This window comes from Pleurodeles waltl, chromosome 4_1 (assembly GCF_031143425.1).
Source record: "Pleurodeles waltl isolate 20211129_DDA chromosome 4_1, aPleWal1.hap1.20221129, whole genome shotgun sequence".
Lineage (NCBI taxonomy): Eukaryota > Metazoa > Chordata > Amphibia > Caudata > Salamandridae > Pleurodeles > Pleurodeles waltl.
Window position 1 is genome coordinate 770,721,018 of NC_090442.1, and position 25,327 is coordinate 770,746,344.

The 25,327-nt window shown below is 50.3% G+C and overlaps 1 protein-coding gene across 2 annotated transcripts in view; it reads left to right on the forward strand.

The window, feature by feature from the left end:
• PPP6R2 (protein phosphatase 6 regulatory subunit 2) overlaps nucleotides 1–25,327 on the forward strand; it is an 891,343-nt gene that overhangs the window by 284,046 nt on the left and 581,970 nt on the right. For both annotated transcript variants that reach the window (XM_069229423.1, XM_069229422.1), the window contains exon 10: nucleotides 1,238–1,390. In XM_069229423.1, coding sequence (XP_069085524.1) covers nucleotides 1,238–1,390 — 153 coding nt within the window. The remainder of the gene's footprint in view (nucleotides 1–1,237; nucleotides 1,391–25,327) is intronic.

Here is a 25,327-nt window from a genome sequence, read left to right on the forward strand (position 1 = left end):
CATCTCATTCCCTGAGATGTAAGGCAGGCATCTCGGCTGTCTTACAAGATTGTCAAATCCAGTCCATCAGTCAGCGACCTTGACCTCTAAACAGTCTTTCACTAAACATTACTGTTTGGACAAAGCATGATCTATTCTCAGCATGGTAGAGCAATGTAGTTTGCTGATGTAATTGACAAGATAGGATCTTTTCTATCTCCCACTTCACAGTTGCGTGGATACTGGGTTATGTGACCAGTGTCAAGATCCATTCGAGGAACACATTGTTTATATTCTGTAACGTTCTTTCTAATGGAAATGGAAGCTCTTGCAGTTTCCTTATTGTTCTCTCATTAGGTGCGGGCAAACAATTCTGGCAAATTTGCAAAACTCATCTTTTTTTTTTTCATACCTGTGCAGTGGAATCAAGGTTACTGCTTTGCTTCACAGGTTGTTGGGCACCGCACAACAGAGCTGCTTTTAAGAGCACTGTTAAGGGCTAGACAATAACCTCACCTTAATGAAAATTAAATTCAAGTACATCTGTTGCTAGGACAACTGACAGTACACCTGAAAGCAACTTCTCTAGCATGGAAGCTTCTAAGGTCCTTCTGGCGCTCTTCTGAGGCAGGCAATGTGTACAGGCTTCTCTGCTGGGGAACTTGCTTTGATGTACTATCAGAAACAGGCACCATAATTAAAATTAACTTAATGTAATTATTATAAAGGTAATTACTGTGTCCCGACCCAGACAGTGGTTGATGGCAACAGAATTCCTCGCAATTTGGAATGAGGAATGCTTGTCCTACAGGGCATTCTGCTGGCATTCCCACTCAAAAAGAAAATGTGCAGGCAGATGGGGACCCAGCGGAAATGGAAAGAATTGCCCACCTGCTTTCTGCAAATTGAAAACAAAATCACCTACCCCCATAACTGTGTCCTCAGACAGTCTAGGTTCACAAAAAATATTAGGCTGGAACTTTTCTCTCCAAAATCCAAAGGGCCCTGTATGTACTGCTAATATCACCTCAATGGTGTTGCGCGACTACACGATTGCCGCCCTACAGCTTACAGTTTGGCACATGAAAAAGCGGTTTATATAAGAAATATGCTCACCAGACAGAAAGAACATTACAGATAATGAATAATTTTGTGCTTCATTGTAGCAAGCCTGAAGTCTGTTTCTATGGGGTACTTGGAAGATCGATTATTGATGTTTTTATGCATAAATGTAATTTTATCATCCTTCATGTTGCAGAAAACAGCAATTTTAACTACAATTGGTCTGCTAGAAGAACCACTTGGAAATGCTCGGCTTCATGTTGCTAGATTAATCGCTGCTCTTATCCAGACCAACACTGCCAGTGTGAACCAGGAACTGTGCAGGCTCAGCACCATGGACTTGTTACTTGTGAGTAGTATACCTGGGAAGAGTAGAATGTTATTTTGTTATTTATCGTTTACTTCTCCGTCTGTTTCAAAGTTTGGTTCAGATATCTTGGATGTGTTTCTCATCTCTTGGTATTGCCCTCATATATTACTGAGGTACTCTGTTTTGGCAGATTAATTATTATACATATTGTAGCACAGCAGCTGCAGGGAACATGTTTTATAGTGTTTTGCCAGTGATAAAACATCAGCAGTGATTTCCAGACGTAAGGAGTTGTTAAAATACAAGGGTTAAAAGATGAATGAAATGGTCAACAGTTCATGGAAATTGTCTCCATTGAAATGTGCTCCTGTCCAAAAGGTTGAAAGCAGGTGCCATTATGTAATCCCCACCAGCGTGTTCTTCTGTGAAATTTGTTAGCTTCTCTAACTATCTTATAGTAATTGCCTCACATAAATGAGCATGTGAATTGGTACCAAATTGGTACCAAATTGGTAGCATTAGAAATAAGGTATCTATTCCTTGAAGGGGGAAGCCAATGACACGCAGATTCACATATGATTACCAGATGTGATTTCGTCTGTCTGTTTTAATCAGAGATTTGAATCCCCAAAAGATAAAATTTTTAAAGAATCTCAAAAAGAGGGGAGGTGTTTCCAGGCAAGATGGCCGAATAGAGGTTTCTTTCTGAGGTCCCATCTCTACTATGCAAGCCCTGCAATAATCCTCCCCTCTTCTGGCCCACCTTGATTGCCCATGGTGTAGGTAGGTGCTGGGGTTTGTTTTTTGTGGCCTTCACTTGCTGCCTATGGACTTCTGGTGGCCTGGCCCACATGGGGCCGGTTTGTTCCAGTGACAGAGGACAGTTCCAGCGGTTGGCTGAGCCATTGGTGTGACCCGGAGGGTCTTCCGCTGTGATATTCCCCTCAGGGGTTAGGGGTGCTCCCTGAACTGCTTTGACTCTCAATGCACTGAAGGCCTAGCGGGACCGGAGCACGGTTGAGAAACTTGCAATGGAAGCTGCCCTGGACTGTAAAACAGTCCTCTAATTTACAGCTGGTGGTGCGCTGCACAGCATGGAGGCAGGGCCTTTGAGGCCCTAGGATCAGGGCTGGGGATATTCTCTGAGCTCTCGGGGCTGGACATGCCCCTGCTGCAATTTGAGGGTCCCTGGAAAGTGGCCTGGCAGTGGGGCCTGAATTATCAGCAGGATGCGGAATCCCTCCAATGCGATGCTGCAGACCATTATCGGGGCCTGACCCATTGGACTCTTCCTGGGCCTTGCGGTGTGTTCCTGAGCACGCCCGAGCCAGAGGACCCGCTGCGATACTGGTGCGGTGCTGTGGCTAGTATATCCCTTTTCTGCGCTGTTCTGCAGGAGTATCCCCTAATGGAGCACAGGGGGAGGAGGGTGCCTGCTCCTGACATCTGACTGCTCCTGAGAAGTGGGGAGATCGAAGGTGGAGGTGACAGGTTCCGACAATCAGGGGCAGTTGAGTTGGCGCCTTGCAACACTTCCTGGACACAGTAAAAAAAAAAAAAAAGGACAACATACCTCTAAACCCTGACAGTTGAAATTAACCCCAGCATGTGCTCCCTGTATCGACATTACTGCATTTCTGCTGGAGGCCCTTCACACCTACTGCCACGGAGGTGGTCACCTGGTGGCATTGTGCTACTGGTGGGTCTTGCTTGCCTTAGGGGTCGGTAGTCTATGTGTGTGTATGTCCCCCAACCTCCCTCCCTCCCTCAACCACCCCTGGCATCCTAGACTGCTCGGATATCCCCGCTGCAGCTACTTGTTGTGGATTATCTGGATGACCTTTGAGGGGTTTGGCAATACTGACAGAACATGACTGGTGCCGGTGTGGTTGGTCCTTCGGCTCGCTGCTTTTGACATTATAGTAAATGATAAAGGCTCTGTAAGGAAATGCCTCCTTGGCATGGTTGCCCCCTGACTTTTTGCCTTTGCTGATGCTATGTTTACAATTGAAAGTGTGCTGAGGCCTGCTAACCAGGCCCCAGCACCAGTGTTCTTTCCCTAACCTGTACTTTTGTATCCACAATTGGCAGACCCTGGCATCCAGATAAGTCCCTTGTAACTGGTACTTCTAGTACCAAGGGCCCTGATGCCAAGGAAGGTCTCTAAGGGCTGCAGCATGTCTTATGCCACCCTGGAGACCTCTCACTCAGCACAGACACACTGCTTACCAGCTTGTGTGTGCTAGTGAGGACAAAACGAGTAAGTCGACATGGCACTCCCCTCAGGGTGCCATGCCAGCCTCTCACTGCCTATGCAGTATAGGTAAGACACCCCTCTAGCAGGCCTTACAGCCCTAAGGCAGGGTGCACTATACCATAGGTGAGGGTACCAGTGCATGAGCATGGTACCCCTACAGTGTCTAAACAAAACCTTAGACATTGTAAGTGCAGGGTAGCCATAAGAGTATATGGTCTGGGAGTCTGTCAAACACGAACTCCACAGCACCATAATGGCTACACTGAAAACTGGGAAGTTTGGTATCAAACTTCTCAGCACAATAAATGCACACTGATGCCAGTGTACATTTTATTGTAAAATACACCACAGAGGGCACCTTAGAGGTGCCCCCTGAAACTTAACCGACTATCTGTGTAGGCTGACTAGTTTTAGCAGCCTGCCACAAACCGAGACATGTTGCTGGCCCCATGGGGAGAGTGCCTTTGTCACTCTGAGGCCAGTAACAAAGCCTGCACTGGGTGGAGATGCTAACACCTCTCCCAGGCAGGAATTGTCACACCTGGCGGTGAGCCTCAAAGGCTCACCTCCTTTGTGCCAACCCAGCAGGACACTCCAGCTAGTGGAGTTGCCCGCCCCCTCCGGCCAGGCCCCACTTTTGGCGGCAAGGCCGGAGAAAATAATGAGAAAAACAAGGAGGAGTCACTGGCCAGTCAGGACAGCCCCTAAGGTGTCCTGAGCTGAAGTGACTCTAACTTTTAGAAATCCTCCATCTTGCAGATGGAGGATTCCCCCAATAGGGTTAGGAATGTGACCCCCTCCCCTTGGGAGGAGGCACAAAGAGGGTGTACCCACCCTCAGGGCTAGTAGCCATTGGCTACTAACCCCCCAGACCTAAACACGCCCTTAAATTTAGTATTTAAGGGCTACCCTGAACCCTAGAAAATTAGATTCCTGTAACTACAAGAAGAAGGACTGCCCAGCTGAAAACCCCTGCAGCGGAAGACCAGAAGACGACAACTGCCTTGGCTCCAGAAACTCACCGGCCTGTCTCCTGCCTTCCAAAGATCCTGCTCCAGCGACGCCTTCCAAAGGGACCAGCGACCTCGACATCCTCTGAGGACTGCCCCTGCTTCGAAAAGACAAGAAACTCCCGAGGACAGCGGACCTGCTCCAAGAAAAGCTGCAACTTTGTTTCCAGCAACTTTAAAGAACCCTGCAAGCTCCCCGCAAGAAGCGTGAGACTTGCAACACTGCACCCGGCGACCCCGACTCGGCTGGTGGCGACCCAACACCTCAGGAGGGACCCCAGGACTACTCTGATACTGTGAGTACCAAAACCTGTCCCCCCTGAGCCCCCACAGCGCCGCCTGCAGAGGGAATCCCGAGGCTTCCCCTGACCGCGACTCTTTGAACCTAAAGTCCCGACGCCTGGGAGAGACCCTGCACCCGCAGCCCCCAGGACCTGAAGGACCGGACTTTCACTGGAGAAGTGACCCCCAGGAGTCCCTCTCCCTTGTCCAAGTGGAGGTTTCCCCGAGGAACCCCCCCCTTGCCTGCCTGCAGCGCTGAAGAGATCCCGAGATCTCTCATAGACTAACATTGCGAACCCGACGCTTGTTTCTACACTGCACCCGGCCGCCCCCGCGCCGCTGAGGGTGAAATTTCTGTGTGGACTTGTGTCCCCCCCGGTGCCCTACAAAACCCCCCTGGTCTGCCCTCCGAAGACGCGGGTATTTACCTGCAAGCAGACCGGAACCGGGGCACCCCCTTCTCTCCATTCTAGCCTATGTGTTTTGGGCACCACTTTGAACTCTGCACCTGACCGGCCCTGAGCTGCTGGTGTGGTGACTTTGGGGTTGCTCTGAACCCCCAACGGTGGGCTACCTTGGACCAAGAACTGAACCCTGTAAGTGTCTTACTTACCTGGTAAAACTAACAAATACTTACCTCCCCTAGGAACTGTGAAAATTGCACTAAGTGTCCACTTTTAAAACAGCTATTTGTGAATAACTTGAAAAGTATACATGCAATTTTGATGATTTGAAGTTCCTAAAGTACTTACCTGCAATACCTTTCGAATGAGCTATTACATGTAGAATTTGAACCTGTGGTTCTTAAAATAAACTAAGAAAAGATATTTTTCTATATAAAAACCTATTGGCTGGATTTGTCTCTGAGTGTGTGTACCTCATTTATTGTCTATGTGTATGTACAACAAATGCTTAACACTACTCCTTGGATAAGCCTACTGCTCGACCACACTACCACAAAATAGAGCATTAGTATTATCTATTTCTACCACTATTTTACCTCTAAGGGGAACCCTTGGACTCTGTGCATGCTATTCCTTACTTTGAAATAGCACATACAGAGCCAACTTCCTACAGGCTCCAAACCAGCACAGCCAAACAAAATTGTCAACAATGCTCAGTCGCTGAAGCCTCCTGCTCCAGATAATGATGTAAGGAACTAGGCTCTCTTGGAAATGTGGATGGAACAGAGGATTCTGCCCTGTCGCTAGCAGATCTCATGGCGAATGGATCTCAGTGGTTAAGAAGACTGATGGAGTTGCTATCAACCCCAGCGCCAACGCCGTCACGCCCTCACAGGATCTGTGCGAATCCCTCGCCACTTTCTTCCATCGCAAGATTAGCGACCTCCACGACGGCTTCGGACACCAGACCCAACCAAACACCACTGAACCGGCATCCACGGCCATCACCCTCAACAACTGGTCCCACATCAACACGGAAGAAACCAAATCCATCATGAACTCTATCCACTCCGGCGCCCCTTCGGACCCCTGCCCGCACTTCATCTTTAACAAAGCCGACGACATCATCGCCCCGCACCTCCAGACCGTCATCAACTCTTCTTTTTCTTCTGCTACCTTCCCCGAATGCTGGAAACACGCCGAAGTCAACGCCCTACTAAAGAAACCTACGGCTGACCCGAGCGACCTGAAAAACTTCCGCCCCATCTCTCTTCTGCCTTTCCCAGCCAAAGTAATAGAGAAGACCGTCAACAAACAGCTGACCACCTTCCTGGAAGACAACAACCTGCTCGACCCCTCACAAACCGGATTCCGAACCAACCACAGCACTGAAACCACCCTCATCTCAGTCACAGACGACATCAGAACCCTGATGGACAACGGTGAAACATTCGCCCTCATTCTGCTCGACCTCTCGGCTGCCTTTGACACCGTCTGTCACCGCACCCTAATCACCCGCCTCCGCTCCACCGGAATCCAAGGCCAGGCCCTGGACTGGATCGCCTCCTTCCTCTCAAACCGTTCCCAAAGAGTTTACCTCCCTCCGTTTAGCTCAGAACCCACCGAGATCATCTGCGGCGTACCCCAAGGCTCATCACTCAGCCCGACACTCTTCAATGTCTACATGAGCCCCCTCGCCAACATCGTACGCAAGCACGACATCATCATCACCTCCTACGCCGACGACACCCAACTTATACTCTCCCTCACCAAGGACCCGCCAGCGCCAAGACCAACCTACAAGAGGGTATGAAGGACGTCGCAGATTGGATGAGGCTCAGCCGCCTAAAGCTGAACTCTGAAAAAACGGAAGTCCTCATCCTCGGCAACACCCCGTCTGCCTGGGACGACTCCTGGTGGCCCACGGCCCTCGGCACCGCACCGACCCCCACAGACCACGCCCGCAACCTCGGCTTCATCTTGGACCCTCTTCTCACCATGACCAAGCAAGTCAACGCCGTGTCCTCCGCCTGCTTCCTCACCCTCCGCATGCTCCGCAAGATCTTCCGCTGGATCACCGCCGACACCAGAAAAACCGTGACCCACGCCCTCGTCACGAGCCGCCTGGACTACGGCAACACCCTCTACGCCGGGACCACAGCCAAACTCCAAAATCGCCTGCAACGCATTCAAAATGCCTCGGCCCGCCTCATCCTCGACATACCCCGCAGCAGCCACATCTCTGCACACCTGAGACACATGCACTGGCTCCCAGTCAGCAAAAGGATCACCTTCCGACTTCTCACCCACGCACACAAAGCCCTCCACGACAAGTGACCGGAATACCTCAACAGACGCCTCAGCTTCTACGTCCCCACCCGCCTCCTCCGCTTCTCTGGCCTCGCACTCGCTGCGGTCCCTCGCATCTGCCGCTCCACCGCGGGTGGGAGATCTTTCTCCTTCCTGGCGGCCAAGACCTGGAACTCCCTCCCCACCAGCCTCAGGACCACCCAGGACCACTCAACTTTCCGGAGACTCCTAAAGACCTGGCTGTTCGAGCAGCGATAACCCCCCCTTTTTCCCCTAGCGCCTTGAGACCCGCACGGGTGAGTAGCGCGCTTTATAAATATTAATGATTTGATTTTTGATTTTGATCAAAGAAAATTTGTTCCGTGCAGATCTGCAAAAAGTGTTGGACAGCCTGGCTATAGCGGAACAAAATGTGGATACCCTTCATCAAGAGATCTGCAGTCTGCGTACCATGGTTTCCGACCTCCGGAAGTTGACAGCATGCCTGGACAAACGCATTGAGGACTCTGAGGGTTTTACCAGAGGGATAACCTCCGTTTTGTGGGCTTTCTGGAGAAGGAAGAGGGGCCATCCACTGAACTGTATAACCACAGCCCTTTTATACAAGGGACTTTACAAGTGCTTTACGGTGGAACGGGCCAGCAGAGCACTGGCCCTTCTGACCCTTTCTCTTTCTCTCTCCCTATCCCTATAATTGTCCACCTCTTTTACTTTTTCGACCGAGATGCCATTCTCCAATGTGTTAGGGTACAAGGGCCTCCATTATTTGAGAGCAAACCTATTTCAAGATTATACCCAAAGTGTACAAGACCAGAGAAAGACTTTCCTTGCTGTTAAAAAGTGAAAAAGAGATATGAACTTAAAGTACAGCCTTATTTTCCCATCGAAGCTCCAAGTTCAACATGAAGGTTCAGTCTGTTTAACTCCCTGTTGTTTAATTCTATTGATGGGAGGCTGTATGTGAGAGCTGAGAAATACAGAGGGGAAGCATGAGTGCAAGTTGCCTCTCTTGTGTCATCACCTTTAGCATAGGGGATTTGTCTTATGCCTGCCATCTTTATATGGTTTGCTTTCTCCCTTGGGGTAATGGGGTGGGCCTGGCTGGCCTTCGGTCGGCATGATGCTGAGTTGGGAGGACATGATGCAGCTGCCCATGGGGTGGGGTGAGTTGTGAGGCAGTTTTGTGTTTATGGGGTGAGGGAGTTGGGAATTGTTTACTGCACTTGTGCATTGCAGGTCCAGCCACGGCTTCTGAACAGGTGTAGGAAAGTACCCTCTTTCTAGGCATGGTTACTCCCATGTTCTGCCTGCTGTCAGTGTGTTTGACTGTGTTCACTGGGATCCTGCTAACCAGGACCCCAATTATTATGCTCTCTCCCTTCTAACTTGGTAACTGTCTTACTTACAACCCCACATTTGACATACTGGTGCCCACATATATAAGTCCTTAGTATATGGTACCCAGGGCATTAGGGTACCAGAAGATCCCCATGGGCTGCAGCATGTATTATGCCACCCATTGGGAACCCATGCAAAGTGTTCTGCAGGCCTGCCATTGCAGCTACAGGTCACTGCACCAGGTCACTGTAAGTCACCCCTATGGCAGGCCCTCCTAGCCCAGAGGGCAGGGTGCAAGTACCTGTGTGTGAGGGGAAGTCATTTTATGCATGTACTGGACATAGGTACCTACCTATGTCCAGCTACATAATGGTAAGTCGGAACCTAGGCATGTTTAATATCAAACATGTTGGAATCATACCCCAATACTGTTGCCAGTATTGGAAGTAATATTCCATTCACTGTGGGGGCTCCTTAGAGAACACCCAGCATTGCTCCTACCAGACTTCTGGGGTTTTCAGGGCAGCCCAAGCTGCTGCCAACCCTCAGACAGATTTCTGCCCTCCTGCTGCTTGAGCAGCTCAATCCCAGGAAGGCAGAACAAAGGAATTCGTTTTGGAGAGGTGGATAACATCCTCTCCTTTTGGAAACAGGTGTTACATGGCTTGAGAGGGGTAGCCTCCCCCAGCCGGTATGCTTTAAAGGGCACATTTGGTGCCCTCCAGGCATAAACCAGTGTAGCCTGGTTCAGGGACCCCCAGTCCCTGTTCTGGCATGAAACTGGACCATGGAAAGGCAAGTGACCCCTCCCCTGTCCATCACCACCCCAGGGGTGGTGCCCAGAGCACCTCCAGAGGGTCCCTGGGTTCTGCTATCTTGAATCCAAGGTTGGCAGGGACCTCTGGGAGCATCTGAGTGGCCAGGTCAGAAATGTGACGTCTGAGCCCCCTAAGGGTGGGTGCTCACCTGGCTAAGTGGCCAATCCCCCTTTCATGGCTATTTAGGATCTCTCTCTTGGATGGATCCTCAGATTTGGCTTGCGAAATTCCAGTGGGCCTCCTCTGCAACCTTACTCCGAGTTCTATCTACTGAAACCGCGACTGGAACCTCCAGTAACCAACAATCTGCATCCACAGCGAAGACTTCTCTTGCAACATTGTTTCCATGGCTCCTTCCACCTTCTGCAACATTTCCCTGGCTGTGAATCCTCTGAGGGCGGCAAGTCTTCAGTCTGCCTGTGAAGGAAGAAGGAATCTCCCTTGGAGTGAACGAGTCACTCCCCTGCATCCGCAGGCACCTACAGCAATGATGACCGGCTGCTTGGATCTCCTCTCATCCTGAGCTGCATGGATCCTGCATCATGGGTGGTGGTCCGGAGTATTACTGTTGGTCCTCTCTGCCAGCTGTCCAGCTTTGGTGGAGGTAAGCCCTTGCCTTCCCACACAGGACAGTACCCCTGCGAACTGCATCTCTTGCAGCTACCAAGGCTTGTTTGCATCTCCACCAAGGAATCTTCAGGCTCTGTGTAGCCCCAGCCCCCAGCACTCCTTCCTGCGACGCACAGCCCTCTTCATGCTTCTCCTGCGGCGTGGGACCGTTCTCCAGTTGTGCTGCCTGGGCTCCTCTGCGACTCCTGGTTCCTTGTTCAGTGGATCTCCTGTGGGGGCTGCCTCTTCTTCTGTGGACTCTCTGCCTTGCTGCGGGTCCTCCTAGGACTACCCCTGTGGGATGAGTCCTCCTGGACCTTGCTGGTCACTGGCAGCTCCACTTTGACTTTGCCGCAACTTCTACCTTTTCCAAGGCTTGTTCGTGGCTTTTCCACGCCACTGACAGACTGCAATCATACATCTGGCGTGGGATATTGACTGCATCCTCCAGGAACTCTTCCCCTACTCCAGGGCTGCATTCCTGACCGTCTTCGTCCTACCATCGACCAACTCCTGCATCCACAGCTGGGTGGGTAGTAGCTCCTACTCCTCCTGGACTCTTCTGTGACTTCTGGACTTGATCCCCTTCTTCCATAGGTCTTCCTCTCCAGGGATCCGCTGCTGGTTTCTTGCAGTCTTGTCTGGGTGTTGCATTTTCTTCCTTTTGGGTGGTTTGGGGAAAATCCAGTAACTTCTTTTTTCCTGGTTGCTAGGAGGCACTGTGATTCTTACCTTTGGGGTTTCCTAGTACTCCCAGCTCCCTTCCACACATTCCACTTACCTGGATGGGGGTCCTGTGTTTGCATTCCATTTTTTTAATCTATGGGTTGGGCTCCCCCTAGGGTCACTATTGTCTAGTTGCATTTGCACTGTTTTCTATCACTTTCTATGCCTATTGCTGATAACTAGTGTACATATTTAGTGTGTTACTTACCTCCTATTGGAGGGTTTCCTCTCTAGTACTTTTTGGTATTGTTACTAAAATAAAGTACCTTTATTTTTGTAACACCGAGTGTTTTCTTTCATGTGTGTAAGTGCTGTGTGACTACAGTGGTATTGCATGAGCTTTGCATGTCTCCTAGATAAGCCTTGGCTGCTCATCCACAGCTACCTTTAGAGAGCCTTGCTTCTAGACACTGCCTGCACTACACTATTAGGGGGTACCTTGACCTGGTATAAAGTGTAAGTACCTCAGGTACCCACCACACACCGGGCCAGCTTCCAACAACTGCCTTATCATGGAGTTGTGGCCGTGCCCAATGGTGGGAGTGGGGGTGGGGGAGAGACTACCAAAATTAACTGATGGCAGATTATGCAGCTATACTTATGACATGGAATCTCCGTGGTATTGCTCAGTTGGAAAAGCGTAGGAGGGTTTGTGCATATCTCGGGACTTATAAGGTTTCCACTGTATTCTTACAAGTGTTGCAAATTTGGGGGGGACTGTATACGATCTCTCCTGAAGTGTTGGAAAGGGATAGCTATATGCCACCTCCTATTCTGGCTACACCCAGGGGGTATTAATTTGCTTGGCTTTGGAGGTGCCCTTTCTTCACTCGGAGCACGTCCTGGACCCTGAGGGCAGGTATATTCCTGCATGGCACTCTGGATTGTCACAAGATCTGTTTGTTTAATGTGTATGAACCCAGAAATGATTGTCCTGATTCCTACACTGCTGTGGCGCAGGCTGCCTCCCCTTACCTAGCGGCCGATATAGTCGTAGCGGGGAACTGCAATTGTGTCCTAAATTGTGAGCTGGGCAGGATCCCACTGTAGGAAAGTCACTCTTTTTGGCATGATTACCCCCATGTTTTGCCTGCTATCAGTATGCTAAGACTGTTTTTACTGGGGTACCAGGACCCCAATAATTGTGCTCTCTGTTAAATTTTGTTGCCTTGGTACCCTTTACACCTCACAATTGGCATACTGGTGTACCCCTGTAAGTCGCTAGTATATGGTACTTAGGTACCCAGTGCATTGGTACACCAGGGGTCCCCCATGGGCTGCAGTATGTATTATGCTACCCATGGGAGCCCATGCAAACTGTGTCTGCAGACCTGCCGTTTGCAGCCTGGCTAAAAAAGGTGCATGCACGCTTTCACTACTGGGCACTACACAGGTCACTGTAAGTCACCTCTATGGTTGGCCCTTTCAGTCCAAACGGCAGGGTGCAGGTTCCTGTGTGTGAGGGCACCCCTGCGTGAGCAGAGGTCCCCCTTTAAACTCCAGTTCCAATGCGCTGGACTTCATCAGTGCGGGTAAGCCATTTTACCCATGTACTGGCTATAGGTCCAGTACCTTGGGTCCAGCTAAATAATGGTAACTTCGAACCTACGCATGTTTGGAACTAAACATGTTGGAATCATACCCCACTACTAATGCCAGTATTAGTGGCATGATTCCATGCACTTTGGGGGTTCCATAGAGGATGCCCCTAGTTTTGTTCCTGCCAGTCTTTCAGGGTTTGTGAGCAGCCCACACTGCTGCAGTCCCTCAGACAGGTTTCTTCCTGCCTGCTGCTTGACCGACTCAAGCAGGGGATGGCAGAACAAAGTAGTTCCTGTGGGACAGGGGACGCAGCACCCTCTCCCTTGGAAATAGGTGTTACTAGGCTGGGGATGGGTTGCCTCCCTGCGCCACGAGACTGCTTTGAAGGGCACATTTGGTGCCCTCCTTGTGTAATCAGGTTTGAACCAGTCCAAGGACCCTTGGTCCCTGCTCTGGCGCAAAACTCCACAAAGGAAAGGGAAGTGACAATTCCCCTGTCCGACACCACCCCAGGGGTGATTCCCGAACTCCTCCAGGTGGCCACTTGATTCTGCCATCTTGGAAACAAGCTGTGTAGAGACCTCTGGGAGCATCTGGTTGATCAGAACAGATAACTGACATCAGTGACCCCTTTTGATAGGTGGGCACCCTGAAGAGTGACCAAGCCCCCTTTTAAGGCTATTTAGGGACTCCCATGGGTTGGGTCCCCAGATTCAGTGTGCATGACTCCACCAGGACTCCTCTGCATCAACCTTTTCTGCTCCTTGCCCCTGGAACCGCTGCTGGACTTCCCAGGAACCAAACAAGCTTGCAACACCCGAGGCGACCTCTCCTTGCAACATTGTTTCTCTGGCTCCTTCCAACAATTGCAGCCTTTACATAGCTGTGCATCATCTGGGGTCGCCAAGCCTTAATCTGCACCAAAGAAGCATGAAGGAATCTCCCTTGGAGCAAAGGAGTCACTCCCCTGCATCCGCAGGTATCTAAGACAAGGACATCCGGCTGCTGGAATCTGCTCTCTGCTGGAACTGCATGGATCTCCCTATACAGGTGGTGGTTCTGAGTGGTCCTCTTGGTCCTCTCTGCCTTCTTTCTAACTTGGGAGACGGTGAGCCCTTGCCACTCCCTGCAGGACAGAATCCCTGTGCACCCCAACTCTTGCAGTAACCAAGGATTGTTGACTTCTGCGCCGAAAGCTTTTCTGGCTCCAAGTAGCCCTGACCTCCAGCACTTTATCCTTTAAAGGCCAGTCTCCTCTCTGCTGCTCCAGTGATGTGGGACTCCTCTCCAGGTGAGCTGACTGGGCCTCACTGCAATGTACTGTACCTGCTACCAGTGGGTTGCCTGTGGGGGTTATGATTGCTTCTGCTGGCTCTAATGACTGCTGAGGGTCAACCCGGACTCCCCTCCAAGGGTCAAATCCCCTAGACCTTGCTGTTCCTCTTCACCTTTACAAATCCTCTTCTGCCTGGATTTGCACTTGCCAAGGCTTGTTGGTGGTCCTCCTGACCACTGACTGGTCTGCGACCCGTTAACCGACCTTGGACTACTTCTGCACGACTTCAGGGACTCAGCTGCAGCTCCTGAGCTCCACAGCTGACTTTCATCTTCTGCCATCAACCCGGATCTTCTCCCACAGAAGGGTGGGCAGTGGCTCCTGCCCCACCTGGACACTCCAGTGTGTGTCCACTTCTTTTGCAGGCCCTATTAATCAGGAATCCACCATAGGGTTCTACTGGACTGGTCCTGTTCTTGCAAACTTCCTTTTCCAAATCCTCTTAATATTCTATGGGAAGACCAGGTAACTTACTTGTGTTCTGCTGGTTGCTGGGATCATCTAGATACTCACCTCTTGGGGTTCCACGTTCTCTCAGCTCCCTGCTAACTACTCTATATCCTCTGGTGGGGGACCTGTCTTCTCATTCCATTATTTTAGTATATGGTTTGGCTCCCCTTCTAGGGCCCTAGCTATTTTCTGCTATTTCTTGCCAATGCTTGTTCCTAGTACTTTCTGTGTATATATATAGTGTATACTTACCTTCAGTTGGGGGTCTGTGTAGGAAGTTGGCTCTGTATATAGCATTTCAAAGTAAGAAATAGTGTGCACAGAGGGCAAGGGTTCGGTTCCCCTTGGAGGTAAGATAGTGGCAAAAGTAGATAATTCTAATGCTCTATTTTGTGGTAGTGTGGTCGAGTAGTAGGCTTATCAGAGGGTAGTGTTAAGCATTTGTTATGCACACACAGGCAATAAATGGGGAACACACACTCAAAGACAAATTCCAGGTCAATAGGTTTTTATATTGAAAAAAATATTTTCTTTGTTTATTTTATGAACCACAGGTTCAAAAATTACAGTTAATACTTCACTTAGATACTTTAGGAACTTTGAATGAAAACAATATCATGTACAGTCTTTGTAAAAATGGCAATAAGCTATTTTCGAAGTGGACACAGTGCAAAAATCAACAGATCCTGGGGGAGGTAAATAAAGGTTAGATTAGGAGGTAAGTAAAACACTTACAAGTCTCAGTCCTCGTGCATAGGCAGCCCACTGTTGGGGGTTCAAGACAACCCCAAAGTTACCACACCAGCAGCTCAGGGCCGGTCAGGTGAAGAGGTCAAAGAGGTGCCCAAAACACATAGGCCCCTATGGAGAACAGGGGTGCTCCGGTTCCAGTCTGCCAGCAGGTAAGTACCTGCGTCCTCGGGGGCAGACCAGGGGGGTTTTGTAGAGCACTGGGGGGACACACAAGTAGGCACACAAAACACACCCTCAGCGACACCGGGTGCAGGCCGGGTGCAGTGTGCAAAGCAGGCATCGGGTTTTGTATAGGTTTCAATGCAGGGACCCAGGGGTCACTCTAGCGGTGCAGGCAGGCACAGAGGGGGGGGGCGGGGGGGGAGCTTCTCGGGACAGCCACCTCCTGGACAAGGCAGAGGGTCGCATGGGGGTCACTCCTACGATGAAGTTCGGTTCCTTCAGGTCCTGGGGCCCTCGGGTGCAGTGTTGGTTCCAGGCGTCGGGTCCCTTGTTACAGGCAGTTGCGGTCAGGGGGAGCCTCTGGATTCTCTCTGCAGGCGTCGTTGTGGGGGCTCAGGGGGGTCGTCTCTGGTTACTCACGGGCTCGCAGTTGCCGGGGAGTCCTCCCTGGGGTGTTGGGTTTATGCAGGTCAAGCCGGGGGCGTCAGGTGCAGAGTGTAGAGTCTCACGCTTCCGGCGGGAAACGTGAAGTCCTTGGAAGTTGCTTCTTTGTTGCAAAGAAGTAGCTGATTTTGAACAGGGCCGCTGTTCACAGGACTTTCTTGGTCCTGTAGTCCAGGGCAGTCCTCTGAGATCGCTGGTCCCTGTCGGATGCATCCCTGGAGCAGGTTTTCGAAGTTGGAGACAGGCTGGTAGGGCTGGGGACAAATCAGTAGTCGTCTTCCTCCTTCTCTGCAGGCTTGTAGGTCAGTAGTCCTTCTTTCTTCAAGTTGCAGGAATCTGATTTCCTGGGATTTGGGGGGGCCCTAAATACTGAATTTAGGGGTGTGTTTAGGTCTGGGAGGGCAGTAGCCAATGGCTACTGTCCTTGAGGGTGGCTACACCCTCTTTGTGCCTCCTCCCTGTGGGGAGGGGGCCACATCCCTGATCCTATTGGGGGAATCCTCCAAACTCAAGATGGAGGATTTCTCAAGGCAGGGGACACCTCAGCTCAGGACACCTTAGGGGCTGTCCTGACTGGTGGCTGACTCCTCCTTGTTTTTCTAATTACCTCCTCCAGCCTTGCCGCCAAAAGTGGGGGCAGTGGCCGGAGGGGCGGGCATCTCCACTAGCTGGGATGCGCTGGGGTGCTGTAACAAAAGGGGTGAGCCTTTGAGGCTCACTGCCAGGTGTTACAGTTCCTGCAGGGGAAGGTGAGAAGCACCTCCACCCCGTACAGTCTTTGTTCCTGGCCAAAGAGTGACAAAGGCACTCTCCACATGTGGCCAGCAACATGTCTTTTGTGTGGCAGGCTGGCAGAAACTGGTCAGCCTACACTAGAAGTCGGGTAGGTATTCAGGGGGCATCTCTAAGATGCCCTCTGGGTGTATGTTACAATAATTTGCACACTGGCATCAGTGTGCATTTATTGTGCTGAGAAGTTTGATACCAAACTTCCCAGTTTTCAGTGTAGCCGTTATGGAACTGTGGAGTTCGTGTTTGACAAACTCCCAGACCATATACTCTTATGGCTAACCTGCACTTACAATGTCTAAGGTTTTGCTTAGACACTGTAGGGGCATAGTGCTCATGCACATATGCCCTCACCTGTGGTATAGTGCACCCTGCCTTAGGGCTATAAGGCCTGCTAGAGGGGTGACTTACCTATGTCACAGTCAGTGTGAGATTGGCGTGGCACTCTGAGGGGAGTGCCATGTCGACTTAGTAATTTTCTCCCCACCAGCGCGCACAAGCTGTGAGGCAGTGTGCATGTGCTGAGTGAGGGGTCCCCAGGGTGGCATAAGACATGCTGCAGCCCTAAGAGACCTTCCCTGGCATCAGGGCCCTTGGTACCAGGGGTACCAGTTACAAGGGATTTACCTGAGTGCCAGAGTTGTGCCAATTGTGAAGACAAAGGTACAGTTTAGGGAAAGAACACTGGTGCTTGGGCCTGGTTAGCAGGGTCCCAGCACACTTTCAAATCATAACTTAGCATCAGCAAAGGCAAAAAGTTAGGGGGTAACCATGCGAAGGAGGCATTTCCTTACAGTCTGCCTATAGCAATCTAGTTCAGATAGGTTAAAATGTATTCCTATTTTCCAAACTTTGGCACAGACTATCATAAAAGATCTCCGGCAGAGAGCCCCTCTGAGGGGCCCGTTAGACATTGCAGTGCCGGTCTGACGTGGAGCAAGCCCAATGATGAAGCATGACATCGCACAGATGTGTGAGGGTGTTTGCTCCTATTTTTAGAGATGCCTGAGAGACCTGTGTTTTCCTCATTTTGGAAGTGTACTGTATTTTTTCAATATAACAGTTAGGTAGAGTGCACACTGGACCGCTTAATCTCCCTGTCCCTCTCTTTTTTTTTAATAAGTCCATTCTAAGGCATTTTAAGTGCAGTGTAGCCATACTGAATACATGGGCTCGGAGTTATTACGAACCCCACAGCCCCATGATGGCTTCAGTGAAGACTGGGAAGTTTGGAATCAAACTTCTCAGCTCAATAAAGCCACATTGATGCCGGTGTTGGATTTATTGAAAAATGCACACAGAGGGCATCTGTGTCCCCTATATTTCACCCAGCTCTCTAGTGTAAGGCAGAACCGGTCTGTGGCACATGGGATAAGAGCCTTCGTGCTCTCTGGGGTCAGGAACAAAGCCTGCTCTGGGTGTAGGTGCTTCAAACCTCCCACCTGCAGGAACTACAACACTTGGTGGAGAGCCTCAAAGGCTCCTGCCTCGTGTTACACCTCCCCAGGGCACTCCAGCTAGTGGAAGAGGCCCACCCCCGGGCCAAGCTCTACTTTTGGAGGCAGGTCCGGTGGGAAAATAAGTAAACACCGGGAGGTGTGCCCACCCCAGCTAGGTCCAGAGCTGAGGTGAACCCCTCCTCGCAGAAACCTGCATCTTGCTTTGGAGGATGTTAGCCAATAGGGTTAGGAATATGACCCCCTCCCCAATGGGAGAGGACACTGGAAGGGTATAGCCAACCTCCGGGACAGTAGCCGTTGGGTACTGCCCTCTGACCCCCCCCCCCCCTATAATGCCCCTAAATCTAGTAGTTAAGGGGCACCCCTGAGAACAAGGACTGAAGAACCGCAGCAGCAGAGAAGACTCCAGATGACAACTGACTTGGCCCCAGCCCTACCAGCCTGTCTGCAGCTTCAAGACTCCTGCTACAAGACGACTCGTCCTGCAGGACAGCGTGCTCTACAAACCCCCAGAGGACTGCCTGCCTACCCAAGGACCAAGATCTCCTGAGACAGCGAACCTGTTCACAACGAAACGTCCAAAAAGGACTCCAGAACCGCTTCGGATCTGCAAGCCCTGCCCACTCTGCACCCGACGCCCATGGTCCGTGTTCCCAGATGATTTGAACCTCGAGTTCACCCTGGGTTTACCCCTCTTGACCAATACGACGATAGCTGCCTAATTCCAGAAGACACCCCCTGACCGCGACCGGCTCTGGTGAATATTTCCTGACAGCTAAAGGTACCCCAGCAGCCGCAGCCCCCCTGGCCTTTGGGAACCCAACTGACAGTCCAGTAATGTCCAGTGGGCTCTCTACTTACCTGTCTAGCAGTTGGTTTTCTTCAGTCGACCCCCTGGACAATGCCTGCAGCATGTTTGTGACCTTCTGGGTTCCCTCATTGAAAAGCATTGGGCGCCCAACGCTGTATTTGCACCCTGCACCCGGCCGCCCCTGAGGATGTGTGTTTGGTGCTGACCTGTGCCCAACCACCCCACCTCCTGTGCTGATCTAAACCCCCCCATGCCCCCCCCCCCCCCCCCCCCCCCCAAACCTGTGTCCTGAAGTCACGGGTACATACCTGCAAGCTGTGCCTTTCCAAGAGCTACTTGTCTCCATAGGATTTAATTGGGTGCCTGACACTAACTTAGACCTCTGCATCCAGCTGGCCCCATGTTGCTGGTGGTGCACTCTTGGTGTCTTCCTAAACTTTGCCCTGTGGACACCACAACCCCCCCCCCCCCGAAGACTGGGATCATAAGTTGAGTACTTACATGCAAATTGTGGTGTTCCTTTTCCTCCCCTAGGATTGTATTGCTTTCTGTGAGAAATTGCAGTGTCCTCTTAGGAAACTGAAAAGCATTACTTACTTGTAAACTGTTTTAACTGTGATTTCTGAACAACATGCCTTTGATACTTGAAAGTGATATAATCTTGAATCTGTACTTACTGCAACAAAGATCCTTTTGGTTCGAGAAATAAAGTTACAAAGTATGTTTTTTTTATACATAAAACATTGGCCTGGAGTTGGTCATTGAGTGTGTACCTCAATTCTTGACTGTTTGTGTACAACAAATGCTTAGCACCACCTTCTGATCATCCTAACTGCTCAATTACGCAACCACAAAAGAGAGCATTAGTATTATCTACTTTAACCTCTGTAAAGCCTCTGGGGATCCACTAGACTCTGTACGCACTGTGCCTTGCTTTAGTATAGTATATACAGAGCTGCCTTCCTACAAGGGACGTTCAGGTGTATGAGCGGGAGCTGGGTGATATATTAAAAGAAGTACCTACACATCCTGAAAGGCTGGGAAATGGCAGGATACCTGTAAAACCCTATTAGTTGATTGGAATAGATTAGAAAAGTATATCTACCCAGCATATTGCCAACGTCACTATGCTGAGGGTGGTAATATTGGAGCGATGTTAGCATGACTGGTCAAAAGGGAGGAATCCCGAACCCCCATCCTCTTCTTGACCGATCAAGGCAGACACCTAGCTTGCACACAGCAGGCTATACATGAGGTATTTCTGTTCTCATCTTAGTGTCATTTACGCTGATCGAGCACCGACCTGATCATGCAACATCATGGACTATTTGACTGAGGTTCTGCTCCCTTGCCTTGCCTCTGACGACCGAGACAACTTAGATAGACCTATTACACGTGAGTCTTCTCTGAGATACGGGCTTTTAAAACAGCTAGAACATTGGGGAGCGATGGTCTCCTTGCTGAATTCTATCACAGATAAGCAGACACCCTGGCCAATAAACTGTTGGAGTTCTTTGAGGATCCCTTCTGGCGGGGAAGCATAAACCTGGTAAGGACCCAACCCAAAAGAAGTACCTACACATCCTGAAAGGCTGGGAAATCGCAGGATACCTGTAAAACCCTACCCTCTTCCTACAGGACTATTTCGTTTCTTAACATTGATTTCAAATTGCTTAGTGGTATTTTGGTGGCTCAACTTCTTACGTGCTTCCCCTCTGTCTTACATTCGGACCATTCAGGCTTTCCTCCCTGGGAGAAGCACCTTACCTTATTTGAGATAGCTCTCCCATGTCGATCACTCCGCATCACTTGAACAATGTATTTGTGCTGGCTCAGATATTGAGCAAGCATTCAATTCCTTGAATTGGACTTACCTCTGTCACACCCTGTGGAAATCTGGGATGGGTCCTAAATTCATGCAGCAAATGTAGTTATTATATACAGACCCGTGCTCCCGGCTGCGCTCAAGTAGGGAGGTATTGAACCTGTTTAGCTTATATAGGGAAACCTGACAGGGATGCCCTCTTTCACCACTCCTTAACTCGCTAGCGATGGAGCCACTGACTGAGAGACGTTGCCAGACATTCGGTCCCTTTGGAATAACAACAGGGGAGAACACTCATGTGGTCTCTCTTTATGCAGATGACACCCTGATATATCTTTGTCGCCCAGCTTACTCTGTACCTACACTCATGAATGTGATGCAAGAGTTCAGGGAGGTCTCTGGACTAGGGGGGAGCCCCTCCAAATCTAAACTTTACCCTCTGGGGTTCCTGACCGGGATGCCACTTGAAACTCTGCCACCTCTAGAACTCCCTTGGGAATTAAGTGACGTCCGACATCTGGGGATTTGACTAGCGTTTACCGAGGAGACCTTCCTGGGCCTTAATCTCAGTAGAGTGGTGCAGCGATAGCGAGCCTCTGTGAGGCTATGGAGAGACTTACCGCTATCTCTCATGGGGAAAGTTGCAGTCCAAAAAATTGTTACTCCCTCAATGCCTCTGTGGTTCTCCAGGGCACGTCCCTCACCTCCCCACTTGCAGAATAGTGGAGTCTATGTTGATCCAGATTTGGAAAGATAGGGGTTGCACCACTCTAGGGTACTTATACCGGAACTGACGCTTCTTCCCAATTGCCACTGCTGCTGAATCCTTTGCACTCGGCAAAGACCAATTCTTACAAAATAAGAAAATCTCTTCCACGGCAAGGGAGATCTGGCTGACCTTTCCGACTGCCCCATCCTGCTCTAGCACATCTGATAGAGACTTCTAGTTGCATATTCCTTACCTTAGAATTTTCCCCAAGTGTCAGACTGGATCTGGAGATTTTTTTCGAGCAGTACTCTTGAGCACCATCAGGTGGCGTCTGTTAGCTCCACGTTCGTCGTAGGCGTCATGGTCTCCGTGTTGACATCGCAGTCGTACTTAAGCACCACCCCGGCGCGCTGACATCAGTTCTTTTATTTCCACGCCACGGGCAGATCCAGAGAAGACCAACCCTGGTAAATTTTTGACCGACTTTGACCTTTTTGTCGGATTTTTGGACTTTTTGGTGCGTTCAGGAATGTCTTGTAAGTTCAGCTTCAAGCCTTACTACACCTGTTACTGCATGATGTCGGTGACAGACCCGCACCTAGTGTGTTTGTGGTGTCTGGAGCGCGACCACGACCCAAAGTCGTGCTCCGTGTGCTCGGCATGTACCAGAAGGCTTTGAAGTAACAGTCCCTAAAGCTTATGGCGGCCTGGCTCTCGACTCAGTGTCGCACCAGGTCTTGCTCAAGAGGATGGTCTTGAAACCGCTTGCGGAGTCATCACCACTCCTGCTCCTCCCATTCAAAATCATCGGGACATTCGGGTCATAAGAAGTAGAAGGCGGCAAAATGTTTTTTTACTTCACCCAGTCACTCGGCCGATGCGTCCCGAGACGACCGTTGACGCTCAACGCCTCTGTCCATGGAGCCTTGTTCTGGGTCTATTCCACGCCTCTCTGAGCTTCCGGGAGCCAGAGCCACCCTTGCCCAACTTAAGGAGTTTTAGGAGGCCATGTGCCTCATTTTTGGGCAGACTGAACTTCCTGTGGGGCCTGTGAGTTTGGATGGGGGCCTTTTGGGTTCTGCGCCGGCGGCTCTAGCCCTGGCTTCCAAGGGCCCCTCTGGATCTGTTCTCCGATCCGTGCCGACGCCGGTCGTACCATTGCGACCTTCACCAGCGCTGGCTAAGACATCAACGCTCCTGACATCTGTTTGGCCCGTAAGTGACGTCAACCCAATCCTGATCCCTGACGACCCCGAGCCAGAATGGTGTCGATCGACGCCGCTTCCGACTTCAGGGTTTACTCACCCCGGGTTGGATTCAGACCCTTATTATTATTATGGGTACGAATATGAGGAAGTATTGTAGGGGTCACTGGACCCTTTAAAATACCAGCTAGAAAACCCTAACTTGAACTAGGCACAGGAATTGGGCGATGCTGGTGGTCTGGATACTTCTCCAGACGCTGGCATGCTTTCTCCCCCTACCATGGCTATGGCAGAGGGAGCACCTTACTCTATGGTGGTCAGTAGGGCAGCTGAGGTCCTTGGCCTTGAGCTTCCCAATGTGGCAGTCAGGACTAACCTCCTGACAGAGGTGCTTCAGCCTAGGGCTTCTACTTCAGATCCTCTACTCCCATTTAATGAAACCCTCACTGATGTCCTTCTGGGTACTTGTTCCAGATTCAGCACAGGGACTACTGTGAATAGGACAATCGCCTGCTACCATCGGCCTGCCCCGAACGACCCTAAATTCCTGTCCCAACACCCTAGGAGTGAGAGCCTTGTCATCCAGGCTTCCTTGTCATCTGTTGCATTCCCATCCACTCCCCCGGATAGGGAATCAGAGACTGGGCCAAATTGAGAAGATCTTTTCTTCTTCCAGTCTGGCATTGCAGTCTGTGAACACTGCATACCTTTTGGGCCGCTACACCCATTTAGTGTGGGATACGGTCGTGCAGGTTTCAGCAGTTGGGAGAGCCTTGGATAGAACTGTTGGCCTATGCAGAGAATGCACAGTTGCAGCTGTTTTGCATGTTGGAGTAATCCTTGTGGCTCCGGACTGGGCACAAAGTCTGGTATCCACAGCTGTTGACCACGGCTACGGTTCCTCCAATCAGACTGCCCCTTCGGGAGGATCTTCTGTCACAGCAGCAGGGGACGGTTCTCCACCCGAATCTGTACAGTCTCAGTCTTGTGTGGGATTGGAGCAGCGACCTACCGCCTGAAATCTGTGATAACTTGGCAGCCAGGTGTCCCTACACCAAAACCCTGTATGCCTGTCATTGGCATAAATATTGTGGCATGGTGTACCAACAAGTGTGTTGACCCCACCTTTCTGCACCTTCCTCTGAGGTTCCCTTGTTCATCCCTTCTTTAGCTCAGAAGGGCTCTGCTTTGGGCACCCTTAAAGCTTATTTAATGGCCATCTCTGCCTTTCTTAGATTGCCAGACCAACCTTCTTTATTCAAATCTCCCATTGTTGGAAGGTTCCTTAATGGACTCACCCATTCGCTTCCTCTGACCCAGTTCATTATGTCCCAGTGGTACTTGAACCTGAAACTGACTTATCTAATGTGTGCCCCTTTTGAGCTAATGTATAATTGTCTTTTTTGGTCCTTAACCTTCAAGACAGTTTTTTCTTATTGCGATCACCTCTGCTCTCAGAGTGAGTGAGCTTCAAGCTCTTTTTTTCCAAGTCACCATTTTTGTCTCTCCATCCTGACAGGGTGGTAGGGCCTCCTTCCTTCCTAAAGTTGTTACCCCTTTTCACGTAGGTCAATCCATCACTTTGCCTACTTTTAACGCACCCCCAGATCCTTCTCATGATCCAAAAAGAACAGTGGCGTTCTACCTCAATCGTACTAAAGATTCCCGGGTGGATGATCAACTTTGTTGTATATGTGGGTGCGAAGAAAGGGAAGGTGGTGCAGAAGCGTACCATCTCACGATGGGTATTGCTCTGCATCACAATGTGCTACGCTCTGGCAACGAAGCAACCCCCAGAGGGCTTGCATGCTCACTCAGCCAGAGCAACTGCTGCTACCACAGCGTTAGCACGCAGAGTTTGTGTCCTGGATATCTGCCAGGCAGCAATGTGAGCATCTCTGCACACGTTCAAAAGACATTACTGCCTGGACAGTCAGGTCTGCGGAGACGGCTACTTTGGTTGTTAGGTTCTGCAAGGCTTTTTAGTATAATCTTGGTTCGCAGTCCACCCCCATGGGATGGCATTGCTTGGGTATCTATTCTAAGGTAACGAATTTGCAGCTAGAAGTCTCTATCAGATGAACATGTTACTTACCTTTGGTACCGATTTATCTGGTAGAGACTTATTGTAGTTGCAGATTCCTTATTGACCTGTCCACCCTCCCCGCTTGCCAACTGATTTCTAGGGATAGGGATTTCTCTTTCAGGGCCCTAACTCTGGCACACCAATTTCAGTGTTCTTCATGGCTCTTCTCTACTGGCGTGGAAAGTCGTGAAAAGAAACTGACCTCAGTGTGCCAGGGTGGTGCTTAAGTATGACCATAAAGTCATCATGGCAACCACAGTGCCTACGACGAATGCAGAGTCAACTGACACCACCAAGGGTACTGCTCGAAGAAAAATCTCTGGATCCAGTCTGATGCCTGGGGGCAATTCTAAGGGAAGGAATCTGCAACTAGAATGTGTCTCTACCAGAGAAATTGTTACCGAAGGTAAGTAACTTGTTCGTTAACAACACTGTTGGAAATGGCAGTGGGCCGCCATCTAATTTCACATCTGTGCAGGGAGTTGCGTGAGGAGATACTGGAGGAACCCCTTCTGATTCAGACTGAGTTGAGTGAATTGATAGTGGAGCCAGCAGGAGGGAGTTACTGGATCCATATTCATGAAGGAGTTTGTATCACTAGCTCCAGTGCTAAATTTTAACAAATACAGTATCCACCAAACCTATCTATC